At 36.1% G+C, this 16,291-nt stretch overlaps 1 protein-coding gene across 1 annotated transcript; it reads left to right on the top strand.

Moving 5' to 3' along the window:
- The first annotated feature begins 215 nt into the window (after window positions 1-215).
- On the top strand, window positions 216-5,797 carry LOC113717732 (uncharacterized). The gene is made up of 3 exons (XM_027242529.2): window positions 216-1,040; window positions 3,139-5,110; window positions 5,193-5,797. Exons 2-3 carry the CDS (start codon window positions 3,394-3,396, stop codon window positions 5,591-5,593), a joined length of 2,118 nt encoding a protein of 705 aa, XP_027098330.2. The 5' UTR covers window positions 216-1,040; window positions 3,139-3,393; the 3' UTR covers window positions 5,594-5,797.
- Window positions 5,798-16,291: the final 10,494 nt, after the last annotated feature.

The raw sequence follows: 16,291 nt of genomic DNA on the forward strand, positions 1-16,291 counted from the left end.
TCTACTTTGTGATTAGCTCCTAAGGTTGTCTTGCACAAATCTGAAAATGTGCTACGGTATTTTGGAATCTATGATATAGTATGGTGCAGATTGTTTACCTTCTTGGAGTATAGCAGTTCATTTGGTGGATCTCTCTTTTGGATCACTCTGTAACTGGTCATTTTTTCACGCTTGATGAGCTTTTATTTTATTTTTTCTTTCAAGTTTATGCCTTTTGGATATGCAGCAATTGTTGCAGTTTATAAAGTCATCCATTGGATGTCTTGGACTTGCCAATCAGCAAGGACATAATTGCTATTGCTAAGTGGTATCAGGTTTGTTTAGTGCAGTTCATGTGAATATATAGACCTGCTTATCTTTTAGTGCTATAATGCCTAAGTCAAGAAGTCTCAGATGGCATAGCATATTCATTAACAGATCTGGAGGAATTTTAATTGCTACAACAAAATTGTATATTCACCCAGTCATTACTCTCCATCTTTTTGTCTATTGAATTTGCTATTTGGTAATAAGAGCCCTTGCTTTTTAAACTTTGCCTGAATTTATTACAAAAGAATTGTTTAACCTACCATTGGATTGTTATTTCCTTTCCTCGCTGAATTTGTCGAAACCAAACATGATATTGCTGGTGGGGTCCGTTGTTTGTTTGGATTACAAGGATATAGTATGACATGTATCATACTCACTGTTGTCAATTGTAATCATTATTTCGTAACCGTCCTTAACCTTTTGAATAGTGCTTGCTAGAGGAGCAAGCTAAAGTTTTTTCTTGTTGCGTTGGTTGTTTGGATTACAGGGATATAGTTTGACATGTATCTTTTTCACCGTGTTTTATTTGTCATGATTATTTCATAACCGTCCTTAACTATTTGACTAGTGCTTGCTAGAGGAGCACTCTAAAGTTTTTTCATGTTGAGGTGGAAGACTTTTAGAGTGGCCCTGGACGGAAAACGGCTGTATAACCAAGAGTCCTCCCTCTTTGAATCGCTTACGTATTTCCTTCTCTTGAGGCTCTTTCGTCTCTCGCGTCAGTTCATGAGGTAAAAACTACCCTTTTGCTGCTTCTCTTTTTTCTTCTAAATGATTTGATTGTTCTATCTGTCTTCCTTGTTTTCTTTAGATTTCCTTGTTCCTTTTGGTGTAGATTTGTTTCCATTTGATGTGAGTCTTCTTGATTTTATATGTTGATTTCTTTTTCCGGTGTGATTTTTTATTTTTGATTTTATCTGCGGGAGGGAGGGGAGGGCGGGAGGGAGGGAGAGAGAGAGAGAGATATTTGTTTCCATTTGATGCGAATATTATTGATTTTATATGCTGATTTCTTTTTCTGGCGTGATTTTTTATTTTTGATTCTATGTGTGTGTGTGTGTGTGTGAGAGAGAGAGAGAGAGAGAGAGAGATGGAGGGAGGGACGAACAGGGGAGAATCAGAGAGAGTACTTATCCTCCCATGAGTTGTGGTCCTAGTGAGAGAGAGAGGGGGATTTATCTACAGTTATGCTCTCATGATGTGGTGATACCACATTGATGGGATTAAGTTTTGTCTACTTTTTACTCATCCTTCTCCTTCATTTCCTTTCTTTCCTTCCTTTCCAATTCTGCATCTGAATATTTTTGCTCCAGTCTACTATGCAGGATGCAGTGAGACCTGTATAAAAGTTTTATTGAGGTGCAGGACATTCCTGCTGAAATCCTAGTGGCATCAACCATTTTCTTATTAATTTAGCACTTGTAACATGTCTGTGCTTATGCTTCTTGTTCACCCTCCTTTGGGAAGTTGGGGAAGGAGTTAGCAGGCTTTAGTGACTTGAGACTCTTCTGTGCAATGAAATACTGCCTTTTTAAGTTACGGGGTGAATTGCATAAGATACCAATCTGGTCAAATGGAGCTCGAAATTGTCAATCTAGCACAATGCTTTCATATCAAGATATTACTGAAGTTAGACATGCCCCTTTATTGGTTGTTGAAGAGCCAGAACAGTTGAAGATTAATGCTCAATCTGGTTTTTAATTTTTCAAACCTGGATATTAGATTTGTCTCCATCTTGTGTCGTTGTACTGCTCCTTAAGCTCACTGTTCTGTATTTGTCATTTTTTTGGGAAAGAGTTTCTGTTTCTTTTCTAGGTTTTTCTGGGTCTTGAACTGTTTTGGATACCAAGACATTCTCTGTCTAAGCATATTAACATTTTGAGAGAAATTGTAAATGCCACCATACAGGAAAAAAGGAAAAGTTACAAAGACTGACTCACCCAATCTTGTGTAGTGTCTTGGAAGCTGCCTTGCTACAAAGAGACCTGTGAGAATAATTCTATTATAAAAGAACAGGGAAATAAGCTTTGCCAGATGAGTTAACAAAATGTTGCTTAAATAAGTAAATTAGTAGGAGTTGCAATTACAGCTTTCGGCAATAGCTCCTGTATCCCTACTTTCTCTCTTTCTGGAGATAAGTTTTGTTTCTGTTGTGAAGGATCATTAATAATTTCTGTTTTTCCTTAAGTGTTTTGAGAAAATGAGGTAGAAAGGACTGACAAATACTCTGTCACTGAGTAATGATTGGACATATGATTGCTTTTGACTTAATACAAAGTTGTAGAGCTTGGTAGAGCAAAATTGGAGTAGAGTCCCCTTATTGATGTGCCATATTAAGCCTTTCTTTTTCTTGCCAAATGAGTCTATAAATGGCTAGAACAGAGTCTGTTGTTTTAAGTGTTCTAGTTGATCAATGTTCATTCATGTAACAAAGCTCTTTCAGAAGTTTGCTTTCTGCGATCCTTGTTGCTTCTTACACATCACATTTTCTCCGTGTTCTCATAAAGGAAATGGTTAGCGAACTTTTTAAGACTAAAAAATTTGAGAATGCATTTTGTTACTTGTAACTAAACTTTTGTAATCAATTAAGGATTCAAATTAATGTAAACATTTTGTTCATGTTTTAATTTCTTTATATGTGCTTAATTTCTCTAGGACTCCTTGTCTTTCTCATTTTTGTCTTGAACTGTTTGTTGCTTTGCTTTATACCTCACCAACAACTTTATTTGAACAAGATGAGCATGTCTTTATGTTCTGAGTTGCCATTTTTCTAATTTATATGATGATATACTTTAACTAAATCTCTCTTGGTCTTGGTTGTATATGTAGGTAAACCATGCTAACAAACTCAACCAGCACATTGGAAGAGATTCAGGCCTAGGACTTTATCGTATATTACAACTTCTATTCATTGTTCCCAAGAAAATTCTGTCAATTGGAATTCTACTTCAAGTGGAGTATATACTTCATAAAACCAACATTTTAGGGGGCAAGTGGAGTAGTAAGTTGAAAGCCGCTTTTGTTTTGAGATCTTTGCTAATTGGGGAATTTGTGCGTGTCAGGGGTTTACATAAAACCAAGATAATGGCTTCAGATGACTTTTGCTTTAGAGTTCAAGACCATGGCACTGCTCTTACAGAGAAGAAAAACCGAGTTAGGTGCAATCATTGTGGAAAAGAAATCAGCGGGTTTAGTCGCCTTAAATGCCACCTAGCAGGATTCCGGCTTAATGTAGCTTCTTGTTTGCAAGTTCCTCCTAATATTAGGGAAGCATTCTACAATCAAATAACTGAAAAGAAAAGAGGGAATCTTAGTCAGGAAGTGGGGGAGCATTGTTCCTCTAATATTCCTTCAAGAAGAGATATGTTGCTTCTTACAGATTCTGCTAAGTCTTGTGATCCAGAGCTTACTCGAGCTTCCAGCATGGGAAGCGAAAAAAGGCTGAAGATTGGATCATCTTCAGGAAACCATGGAACAGTGTCAGTTGCTCTTACCAAGGCCAGGCTTGATTCTCAATCAGCTGTGAGTACCCAAGTTTTCTCTGATAGGGAATTCCAGAAGAAGGTTGGTAGATTCTTTTACGAAGCAGGAATTGAGCTGGATGCTGTTACATGTCCTAGCTTTCGGATGATGCTGAATGCCCACTTTGGTTCTGAAGATATAGCTTACCCAATTCCTAGCTGTGAGGATTTAAGTGGGTGGATTCTTCGGGAATTAGTGGAAGAGATGGAGCTGTATGTGAGAGAGATTAAAAGCTCGTGGTCAAGCACAGGTTGCAGCATCCTATTGGATGGGTGGGAAGACTTGACAGGTCGCAGACTTGTGAATGTTCTGGTGGCCTGCCCAAAAGGCACAGTTTATCTTCGATCAGCAGACATCTCTGGGTTTGATCAGGAGATTGGTTGCATGTTGGGGTTCCTTGATGATGTTCTCAAGGAAGTTGACGTTCAAAATGTAGTACAGATCATCACTTGCTCCACTTCATCTTGGATGAAGACTGTTGGCCAGCAGGTGATGGAAAAATATAAGACGGTTTTTTGGACAGTTTGTGCATTGCATTGTTTAGAACTTACGTTGAAGAAAATGGGAGCAATTGATGCAGTTAAAGCAACACTGGATAAAGCAAAATCAATCACAAGATTTGTGCACAGCGATGCTACTATTCTAAAAGTTCTCAGAGATCACACTTCGGCCAAGTACCTGGTTAGGCCATCCAAGTTCAAGTTAACAGAGCCTTTCTTAACTCTGGAGAACTTGCTATTTTTACAAGAGAAGTTGCAGCAGATGTTTCTTTCGACTGCTTGGAAGACCTCGAGATATGCTTCCTCAGTGGAAGGGAAAAGAGTGGCTGAACTGTTGGCTGATAGCTCTTTTTGGACTGGAGTGGAAATGGCAGTTAAGGCGACCATACCTCTTGTGCGTGTCATAGAATTGATAGCCAAGAACAGTGAGCCACAAGTGGGTTTTATCTATGAGACGATGGATCAGGCCAAAGAAACAATCAAGGAGGAACTCGATGATAAAGAATCCATATACTTGCCATTTTGGAAGGCAATTGATGACATATGGGATGGATCTTTGCACAGCCCTCTCCATGCTGCAGGATACTTTTTGAATCCAAAGTATTTTTATACTAACGATTTCTATGCAGATTCAGAAGTTTTGAATGGCCTTCTGTGCTGTATTGTGCGTTTGGCTGAAGATCCTAGGCTTCAAGGGGTAATAAATTCACAGATTGAAGAATATCGCGGAGCAAAGGGTCCTTTTGGTCTTGGACTTGCTCATCTGCAGTCTTCTCCAGGTAATATCACATGCTACTTTAGCTATTGTGATTTGTATTTGGGACCAAATTCAGTTATTTTTATCTGTAAACTTTGTTGCAGGTAGTTGGTGGTTAGATTATGGACATGGATGTCCTCAGCTCCAACATTTTGCTATACGCATTTTAAGCCAAACATGTAGTGGTGCTGCAGGGTACAATTTGAAGAGGAGCTTGGCCGAGAAGTTACTCAACAAGGGGAGGAATCCGATAGAGCAAGAGAGGCTGGCTGCAATGGTGTTTGCGCACTGCAACTTGCAACTCCAAAATTTTAATCAAGGTATAGCATCTTACTTAGGAACTGCTGCCATTGACCCCATGGACGACTGGGTGGTTGACAAAGCAGCACCTGTTGTGTCTCGAAGCAATGAAGAGGAGAAAGAATTTACATGGAAGGAATTGGATTGTGGGAACATAATAGGTGGTAGAGGGGAAGGTGATCCAGGACCGTCTAATTTCCATTAACAGCGTTAGCCTATATTGTTCTGACTTTTGGGAAGGCTAAGCAAATTGTAGACCGTGTAATTTTTCTCAGTACAATTCTATATGTTATCGTCCGTTGTGTCTAGTTATATTTTTAGTTCAATTTAGCATCTTCTCTTGAAGACATAGGTGTGAAATTTTTACATGATATAGATTTTTTAAAATTGTACTCCTTAAATAGAATTATATAGGTCCCGTCGAATTCTACCTTGGATGCAAATCTCTGAGTGGTTAGGAAGTATTTGATCTAGAATTTCAATTTTCTTTTTTTGCGTTGTTTTAGCTTAACTTTTTCAAGAATCATATTGGGGTATCTCACAGGCGGATTATGGGGTGCATCTTTTCTGGACAAAGCTTGCTGCATCACAAGTGTTGTGTGGCAATGGAAGCCATTTGGCTATTTGTTACCACGTTACTTTACCACACTGACTGGCCATTCCGATATTCTAATAAGGGCATCTACAGTAGATTACACTTCATATGCCACATTAGCATTTCACTATCTTTCCTTTTATTATATTCTCACAATAGATTACATTTCACATGATATAATAGTATGGGTTCACAATTAAATCAAACATTTATGTTAATAATGCACAACTCATATTCCATAAATAAATAAAGTAAAATTTTTAAAAATAATTTCGTTATTTTTAAAAAATAAATTAACTTTCATTAAATTTTTAATCGTTTGGATTTTTTATTTTCTAAAAAATAATATTATTAATTTCTGAGTTTGAACAATAAATCTTTTTCTATCTCTCAAAAAAACAATATGTTGCTATTTTCTGAAAAATAATTATATAATTATTAAACAAATATATGTGATATCTCAAGTATGAAAATATTATATGTGATACCAAATTTATCCGTTGCAAAAAAAAGACCCACTATCTCCTCTTTCTCAGCCACAATGGCTAGCCGTGTAATGAGTCCTTGTCATGGGACATGCCATTGGAGTTGCACTAGTAACTCATGTGCTTTGCACCTGAACATACTTCTCAAAATATAAAACCTTTAATATACTCAATTTCTATGTAAAACTTTGATTGTTGGTATAATATTGACTAAGAAACTTGTATAATGGACAAGATTAAGTAATTGCCAGACAAATAATTTAATAAACTATGACAAAAGAAGCAGATCTATTTCGTTAACCAAATTGGTTAACAATTTAAAATATACTATAACAAAATATATTTTATTAGAACATAATTTCAACATTATAATATTATAATATTAGTTAATATATTCAATATTACAATTTTAGTTAATAATATTACAACATTAAAATATATCTCAATATTATAATGTTAGTTAATAATATTACCAATTCTTTACTTGGCAGATCTCTTGAGTTTTTTTTTTTTTTTGAAAATTCTCTTTTTGTATACAAAGCAATAAAAAGTTTATTGTGCATTCTACAATTACAAAATCTCTAAAGATGGAAAATTATCATATTTAAGCTAAGTTATTGGCATAATATTCACAAAGAAACTATATAATGAACAAAATTAAATAATTGCTAGTTGTACAAAATGTTTTATTGTGTACATAGTAATTAAAAGTTTATTGTGTATTTTACAATTACAAAACTCTGAAGATGGAAAATTATCAAATCTCAACAAAGTTATTGCGTATCTTACTTGGATTGCAACAATAAGAAGAGGAAATTTTCTATAAATTGTCAAACCAGTACATACAACAATTTTTGAGAAAAATATATGCTAAAACATTCTCATTTGAATACAACAAATTTTTTATCAAATTTAGTAGTTGTAAACCTTTTCTATTAGTACTTTTTATAATTATCAATAGTTTTTTTTGTAGTTTTCTTAAACGATACAACATAATAGAGTGAAGTAATCATCAATTTAACCTTTTGTCTTCTCATTAATTGTGTATTACTTTTTGTCTTCTAATTAATCATGTTCTTCTTCTTGCATAACAATGCAATAATTAGAGATAATTTTGAAACACTCAATAATTGAAGATGAGGGAAATGATTCATAAACATAGTTGTAAATGGGCAGTTTCTAATTTTAGTTACCGACATTTTTGAGATGTAATTTATTGAAACTTTTAATTTTTTTATTAGTGTCATGATTGTTATGCAATTACTCTAATTAAAAGATATGCAATAACTCTAATTAAAAGATATGAGGATAATTTAGACATAACAAAAACTAAGATCAAAATATTCTTATACTCTATTGCCAAGACTCATCATACATTTTATAGTAATGATAGTAATGATAACGATAATGATGTGTAATAACTTGTGAATTTGGAGGATCTTATTTCTTTCAGTTGGTTTAAAACTAATGGTTGTGAGAGCAAATATGTGCTTTGAGTGAGAATGTACTAGATTATATGGAAAGTAGAATTAGAATTCTGGAATCTCTCTTTTAAGTAAGTGAAATCTCAATTGAACTTTTGAGGGTTGTTATCTTTTTTGCCCATTTTTAGGAGGTTGTTTCGATGGTGTTAAAAAATTTTTTGTCTGTTTTTGGGACACACATTTGATAAGGGAGGAATTTTGCATGTTTACTGCACAAACTAACGCCCTGACAATGTCCAAATTTTCCTCATTAGAAACACAGAATATTAGGGCAAGTAATTAGTAGCAGAAAATCTAAATCCAATTTCAAATTAACTGTAGAAATAATTGCATGAATTCTAAAAGAGGAAGAAATATCCATAGCAGTAACAAGAATCAACTTAAATCTTATGGGTTATGCTTCCCTCCATTAGACCTAAATAAACATGATTATAATATCAAATCTGAAAATCCAAACCATTCATATTATATTTCTTTAGTTGCTTAAAGTATGAATTAATGTTCTATACACTGACAGTGTATGCACTACAGCTGGATCAATAACAAATAATCTGAATTTGAATTTGAAATCTAAAGTTTGTATATGTGTCATGCATCTAGTCGTAATAATGTATACACTGTTAGTATATATAAGATTTACTCTTAAAGTACATATAAAAATTGAAATTAAATTGCTTAAATTTTACTGTTGGATCAAACTTTACAACTTTCATCAATAATTTTGACCCATTTTGCACCATCAATGTCTGTGCAAATTAAATGACAAAATATTCATAGATGAGCTTGATTTTTGAGTATATCAAGCAGCTCATAGAAATAAAATTATTGACGCAAGTAGATCATTGTGAAAAAATTTAGTTGTATAAATAGAAAAATAAATAGATAAATGAAGAGAAAAGTAATGGAGACGATAGCATCCCCCATATCTTATAAGCTAGGACAACAACCATTTTGTAGAAACCTCCCCAATGCAAGGAATCCTGAAAATTGAGGGGTAACAAGGTATTAGGTGGGCGGTGCAAATAATCAAAATTATGCGTTTTAGATCTAAGTTCCAGAAAGTGCACGAGGTGCTAGTTGAGACATATTTTTAACAAAATTTAGACAGTTCAAATACAAGAGCCATAGCACATTTATCAAAAAATTATATATTTTCTTAAAATTTTTGAAAATTCAAACTAACACGATTCACATGCAAATTCAAATAATATACAATAGTCCATGAGTTATGTGAAATTAATAAGTCAAACTTACAAAATTTTTGTCATGTATTAGAAGATCTAAAATTTCATCAAATATCTGTTTCCAATTTTCAAATAGTGGGCAATTATAATAACAAAATTCATTTGCAAAGCACTTGAATTTCAAAAATATTTTCAAAAGGAGTACTCACCTTGGATTTTTTGATTTAATTTACACAATTACAAAATTAGTTGGGCTTTCAATTACTTGAATTAGTGAGATGGTATGAAAAATTTTGAGTCATTAGATCTACATAGATCAAGTTTACCCAGACGTTTGCTTTAATAGTAATTTTTACCCCCTTCAATATATTACTTAAAATAATGAGAAATTTTGTAACTCCCTTCATTTAGCGCCCCCTCCCCAACCCACAATTTAAACTCTAGCACTTATTGCATCGGTTACAAAACCGAAGTTGATTCTTACAAATTCCTTGTGTGCAATTGCATCCAACTAATAGAAATTAGATTGGTTATTCGCTCTTATCATTTCCTCCTTGTAATAGTTAATTCTCTTAACACCATCAAAACCTTTCATCTTAAAAATTGATTTGGTTAAAACAAAAATGGTCATTCCCCCAATGAATTGCTGCACTAATTAATTGATGCCATTGACATCATACTCAAATCCCTCATGTCAATCTATGTAATCGTAGTTAATTTTGGGCTTATCATAATACCTCAAAGTTTTTTCTCCTTTTTTTGCTCGTTTTCTCATTACTAATAGCCATTTATTCGTAATTAACTCAAGAATAATAATTGTAAACTCATCCTTCGTTAAAATTCATGCTAATCACTTATACTATTCTTTGTGACAGTATCGAGCCAACGGGCAGCTAAAACAGGAAATAAAACTACCAAAATCAGTGAAACGATAAATGGAGTTTAATGAACCGGTAATTGAGCTCAATAATCCAATATTTCATTCAAATAACAATACTTAGATACAGAGGGGATGGTTACAGAGAAGAAGATGATAAGAAGGAAGGAAGGAAACTTGGGGACGGAGAAAAAATAGAATGAGAGAGAAACTCCCAAATCACTAACAATTACCTGTATATTCACACTTCATACAAGCAGGAACTTAATACATATGCTACGGCTGAGCTAACTAACATGTAACAGACCCAATGGAAATTCTTGCTCCACTCACGACTTTAACACCTGGAACAACCTCTTTTACTTGATCACCAATTCTGAACTCCACTCCATGACGATAGCTCCCTCTGCAGTTAATCTTGTCCTCAAGATTGAAATTCAGGATACCATTGCTCAACGGTTTCAGCATCTTCCCACGTAGCCTCTGCAAGAGAAGTTGCCCACCATTGAACCAGCCATTGGACAGCTGCAGCATTTCTCCTGTTGACAATTCTTCGATCCAGAATAGCTATGGGTTCCACCTTCAGATGTCCCTTCTCATCTATGCTAGGTAGTTGTAGTACTAGTGCTGCCCCTGGCCTATCTTTTTCTTCAGTAAGGACACATGGAATACAGGGTGTATTTTAGATCCCTCTGGTAGTTTGAGCTTGTATGCCACCTTTCCTATCTTCTATACCACTTGGCAGGGCCAAAATATTTAGCAAATAGTTTAGTATTACCCCTCAACTCCACTGAAGCCTGTCTGTATGGTTGCAACCTTAAGTAGACCCAATCTCGTACACTAAATTCCCTTTCACTCCTCTTTTGATTAGCAAACATTTTCATCCTACCCTGAGCTTCTTCTAAATTTCTCTTGAGCAAGTCATTCAATCTCTGTCTATCCTTCAAATGATCCTCCACTACCGCTACCTTAGAATAGGTATAAAGCCCCATGGCCAACTGAGGAGGTGGAATCCTATATAGAACTTCAAATGAACTCATATGTATGGCTATGTGATAGGTGGTATTATACCACCATTCAGCTAGTGCGAGCCAAGCATTCCATCTTTTGGGTTCTAGATGAGTCATGCACCTCAGATACATTTCTAACACCTGGTTTACCTTCTCAGACTGGCCATCTATTTGTGGGTGATATGCAGTGCTTAGGCTCAACTCAGCTCAGACCCCGGTAATGAAAATAATTCAGTCCAAAACTGACTAGTGAAAATCTTGTCCCTGTTAGAGAGCATGCTTAGGGGCACTCCATGCAACTTATAGACCTAATCCAAGAAAGTTCCAGACACTGCAAGTGCATCAAATGGATGAGATAAGTTGGCAAAGTGAACATATTTAGTAAATCTATCTACTATCACCATAATGGTGTCCTTCTTCTCTAACATTGGCAATCCCTCAATAAAATCCATGGTCACATGGCTCCATGAGTACTGAGGAGTGGGGAGAGGTTGTAGGAGCCCAAGGCATGCTCTTAGTTCATACTTGCATTTTTTACTGGTATCACATTGTAGTACAATGGTCTTAATGTCTTTGTGCAATCCAGGCCAGTAAAATAGTTGTTTTGGCCCTTAGATAGCTTGCTTGCACCCCAAAGTGCCCTTCCAACTGTGAGTCATACAGTATAGTGATGATCTTTCCCCTTATTCCTCCTCCAGTGCCAATGATTATTTTCTTTTTGTGCTTTACCACCCCATCCTGATAAGAATAGTCTGGTAAGTTGTCAGGGGTGAGTAGTAGTTGTCTAATGAGGTCCTGCACCTTTTCATCTCCCTTATAACTCTCAATTACCTCTTTCATCCACTCTAGAATGACACAAACCAATTCAGCACAATCTCCTTCCTCCTTGCTGGCCCTCCTAGATAGTGCATCTCCAGCCACATTCTCTTTTCCCTTTTTGTATTGAATCTCATAGCTTAGTCCCAGTAGTTTAGTGAGCCATTTTTGATAAAGTGTAGTAGTAACCCTCTGTTCCAATAAGTATTTCAAGCTCTGGTGGTTTGTCCTTATGATGAAGTGGTGATCTTCTAGGTAATGTCTCCACTTGGTTACAGTAGTCACCAAAGCTAGTAGTTCTTCTCACAAATGGACAGCCCCAAGTTTTTTGGTCCTAAGCTCTAAATTAGGAAGGCTATAGGCCGCTTGTCTTGCATAAGTACTGCTCCCACACCTCTATAGCATGCATTAGTTTCAACTACAAAAGGTTTAGTGAAGTCAGACAAGGCTAGCACAGGAGTGCTACTCATTGTCAATTTTAGTTCTGAAAAGCCTCATCAGCCTCTGCACTCCATTGAAATCCATCCTTCTTTAACAGCATGGTTAAGGGCTTTGCAATGGTCCTATACCCCTTTACAAGCTTTCTATAGTATCCAGTCAAGCCAAGAAATCCCTTCAATTCCTTCACAATAGCTGGTTTTGACCAATTCACCATACTTTCCAACTTCTTAGGGTCTGCCATCACCCCTTGTATAGAAATTATATGGCCAAAGTATTCTACCTGTGGCTGAGCAAATGAACTCTTATTTCTTTTGGCACACAGTTGGAGTTCCTTCGGAATGCTCAGTACCTCTGCCTACTTTAGGTGGCTCCCCAAGGAGGGGCTATATACCAATATGTCATCAAAGAACACCATGACATATTTCCTCAACTACTCCTTGAAAATGTGGTTCATAAGGCTTTGAAAGGTAGCTGGGGTATTGGTCAAGCCAAATGGCATGACCTTAAATTCATTCAGCCCTTGTTGAGTCCTAAATGCTGTCTTGTGTCTGTCTTCCACCTTAACCCTAAATTGATGGTAACCAGTCCTTATATCAATCTTGGTGAAGAATTTAGAGCGATGTAGCTCGTCAATCAATTCATCTATTAGTGGCAAGGGGAATTTGTCTTTCACTATGAGGTCATTGAGCTGCCTATGGTCTACACAGAATCTCCAGCTTCCATCCTTCTTCTTTACTAGTAGTACTGGAGATGCAAAGAAGCTATTACTAGGCTGTATGATTCCCATTTGCAGCATTTCCTTTACTAGTTTCTTTATTTCAACTTTTTGCACATAGGAACACCTGTATGGCCTAATCTAGAATGGAACTATTTCTTTCAATGGAATGCCATGATCATGGCTTATGATTGGAAGCATGCCATGTGGTTCAACAAAAACTTCTTTAAATTGGGCCAATAATTCCTCCATCTCTGCTGGTATCATCTCAGAAGCTTCCCCTTCCTTCTCTACTAAATACAATTGGGTAGTGATCCCATATGTCTGTTTCTTCTTCCATTTAGCTAGTTTACTTCCCTTTATGAACTTCAACTTTAGCTCTCCTATCTCTCCTTTTAATTCCACTGATTGTTTCCTTTTATAGAACTTCATGGTCAGCCATTTGAAATCAAATTCAATAGGGCTATACTTGGCCAACTAATCAACTCCTACCACCATATCACAGCTCCCCAGTCTCAGTGTGTTAAATTGGTGTTGAAAATCATACCCTTGTATCCTCCACCCCAAGGGTTTTTGTAACTGGCTAGATTCTAACTTCTCTCCATCTGCTTCGTTAATAGTCAAGGGTGCCCCAGTGACCTGCAGTTGTAAGGACTCTGCTAACCTTTTATGTATGAAGCAGTGAGTATTGCCACTGTCAACAAGTATTAACATCTCTTATTGCCAAACTACCTTTCATTTTGATAGTTTTGCATTCAGTTCCCCCAACCAGTGCGTGAATGGAAACTTCTATGTTCTTGCTACTTAGTTCTCTCTCAGGGCAATCACAAAATACTTCAACATCTTTCCCCTAGCCCTCATGTGTGTCAACTAAGTCAACAGATTCATTTACCAAGATGAAATGCATATGAGCTTGTTTGCAAACATTCTCCAAAGTGTAGGGCTCAAAACACTTATAACATAATCCCTTTTTCTCTCCTGTAACTAAGCTTAGAAGGGGTAATCCTTTTGAAGTGATTAGCTAAGTGTGTTCTTGCCTTAGTGTTCTTGCTGAAAGTGAGTTCTGGTTTCTTGTACTGAGACTTGGGCCACTTCATTTTAGTCTATGGGACAGAGCTTTGCTTATTAATTAACAAATGGGGAAGAAGGTGGGGAGGGGTATTTTTGTTTTATTTTCCCTTGTGTTTTTCTAATGGCTTCCAAGTTCTTTTCCTGCGATTTAGCAGCTTCAATTGTTTCTGCTAAAGTTTGTCATCCTAACCAAATTCACAATTTCAGTTTTCAAGCCACTGAGAAAATAGGATTTGTAATAAGAATCAGATTGGCCAGGGAAGGAGGTCATTACCATAGATTTCAGCAGCTCAAACCTCTCCAAGTATTCAGCTACACTCCCAGTTTGAACCAATTTGTTAAATTCCTCTATAACTTCCCCTAGGTCTCCTTCTCCAAATCTTTCACATATGGCCATTGCAAGTTCATCCCATGGAACTTCCCCTCTCTCATGATACATCTCATAGAACCATATATTTGCTCTATCTTTAAAGTGAAGCTATGCAATGTTTGATTTCAGATCTTTCTCTACCCCATGGATCTGGAAATATTTATTAGCCTTCCTGACCCACTCTCTGAGTGATAGGTCATAATTTGTCGCTAAACTTATAATTATTCTTCCCTTGATGTTAGCCAAATATTGTCTTAACTGTCAAATTCTACTTATTTTTGGTTAATGGTGCTAATTGTAGGAAAAGGAGTTAAACGTGATTAAAATTGGCAATTTTTCAGTTAATTTGAGGGTGGTACGTTCGGGACCTACATTCAAGGCCAGAAAGTCGAGATTGATATTGGACAGTTTCCCAATCCTAGTCAAATTCCAAGTTTTATAGCTACTGGAACTTCCCTATTTGTATTGGACATTATTTTCGATTAGGGAGGAAGAGATTGACTTTTAATAGGAAACCATCCCCTCAATTAGTTAACTTATTCCTAGAAAATAGGGATTGAGCAGAAGATTTTTTGGGGATTGAGGTGGACATCAGTTTGGCATCTTAAATGCTAGAGACGAAAAGTAGCATAGGAATTTCTTGTCTTTTCTTTCCTTTGCACGGATTTGAGAGAGAGAAAAAGCCAGATTCACGTTTGATTAGGAGTTCGGCCAGCAACAAATTCGGTAGGAGTTTTGTTTTCCTTAAGAAGCTACAAAATAGGAATGGATAGGAGGGCCGTGACTTGTCTCTTTTCTTTGTCTTCTTTCGTTAGTTTTTGGAGAGGAACCAATGGTTATCAAGGAAGTCCTGCGGATTTCCCTCGAGGATGTGTAGCTAAATTTCCATTTTCTAGTCAAGAGGACAATTGAAGATTTGGTTCAACAATAACTGTGAGATCTAAATTATTTTAACTGTTTCCTTCATTTATTGGTATTTTTGTATATTTTCTGCTTTTAATTGTTGTTATAGTTATCGTGTACGATTGAATAGATGTGCAATATTTAATTATTCACATACGCTATTTGCTAATTAGGGATAGTTGAATCTGTAATTGTTAGATTACCTCCGTTCCAGTAGCAACTGACGTAATTGGGTTTATATCAGGGAAATATACGATCTAGGTTAAACAAACCCTCATAGCGTGTTTGTTAGTTAGGATTGGGTTTTTCTAAATCTTAATGCAATCTAAAAATTAAATCCTATGGTCGTACCTAGGATTGTTTCTGGGTTGGAGAAATAATTAACGGTCGTACCTTAACTATCGAGAAATTAAGAAAAGGCTGGTTGTTTATCGCGTGCATGACAACTATAACCAATCTATTGATAAATGTTGGAATTATATTTGAATCGATTATCAGTTGTATGAACCATCTCTGAAGTATACCCTTAGCTAGAGTTCTCCCAATTATTTCCTCCAATTAATTATTTTTTTTGTATTTAATTTATTTTGTTAGCAATTCATTAGCACTTAATCCTAAACCCCCCCCCCCCCCATTTGTCTTGACTCGAAAGAAACGAATTTCTCTCCAGTCCTTGAGGAGACGACCCTACTTGCCACTGTCTACTAGTTAGTAAATTTAACCAGTTAATTAATTCTGGTATATCGGACTAAGCACACTCTTCGGGAATATGGTGAATCAAGTAATCCATTGTACACCTAGAGTCCCTGCTCCAGTATCTAGAATTGATTATTGACTGCTTTCAGTTGTAGTTAGATTTTATTATTATTATTGCATAGGTTCGACACCTGTCCTGGGGTTATCTTTTTCAAATACTAGAAAATCCATCTTGGGTATCTCAGCTCCCATCTTT

This window comes from Coffea arabica, chromosome 11e, assembly GCF_036785885.1.
Source record: "Coffea arabica cultivar ET-39 chromosome 11e, Coffea Arabica ET-39 HiFi, whole genome shotgun sequence".
NCBI classification, from domain to species: domain Eukaryota; kingdom Viridiplantae; phylum Streptophyta; class Magnoliopsida; order Gentianales; family Rubiaceae; genus Coffea; species Coffea arabica.

Excerpts from the sequence above, each read along its gene's own strand:
- LOC113717732 (XM_027242529.2), top strand. The coding sequence starts at position 3,394 with ATGGCTTCAGATGACTTTTGCTTTAGAGTTCAAGACCATGGCACTGCT. Across the intron at positions 5,111-5,192 it reads TCATCTGCAGTCTTCTCCAG|GTAGTTGGTGGTTAGATTAT; the intron begins GTAATATCACAT and ends ACTTTGTTGCAG.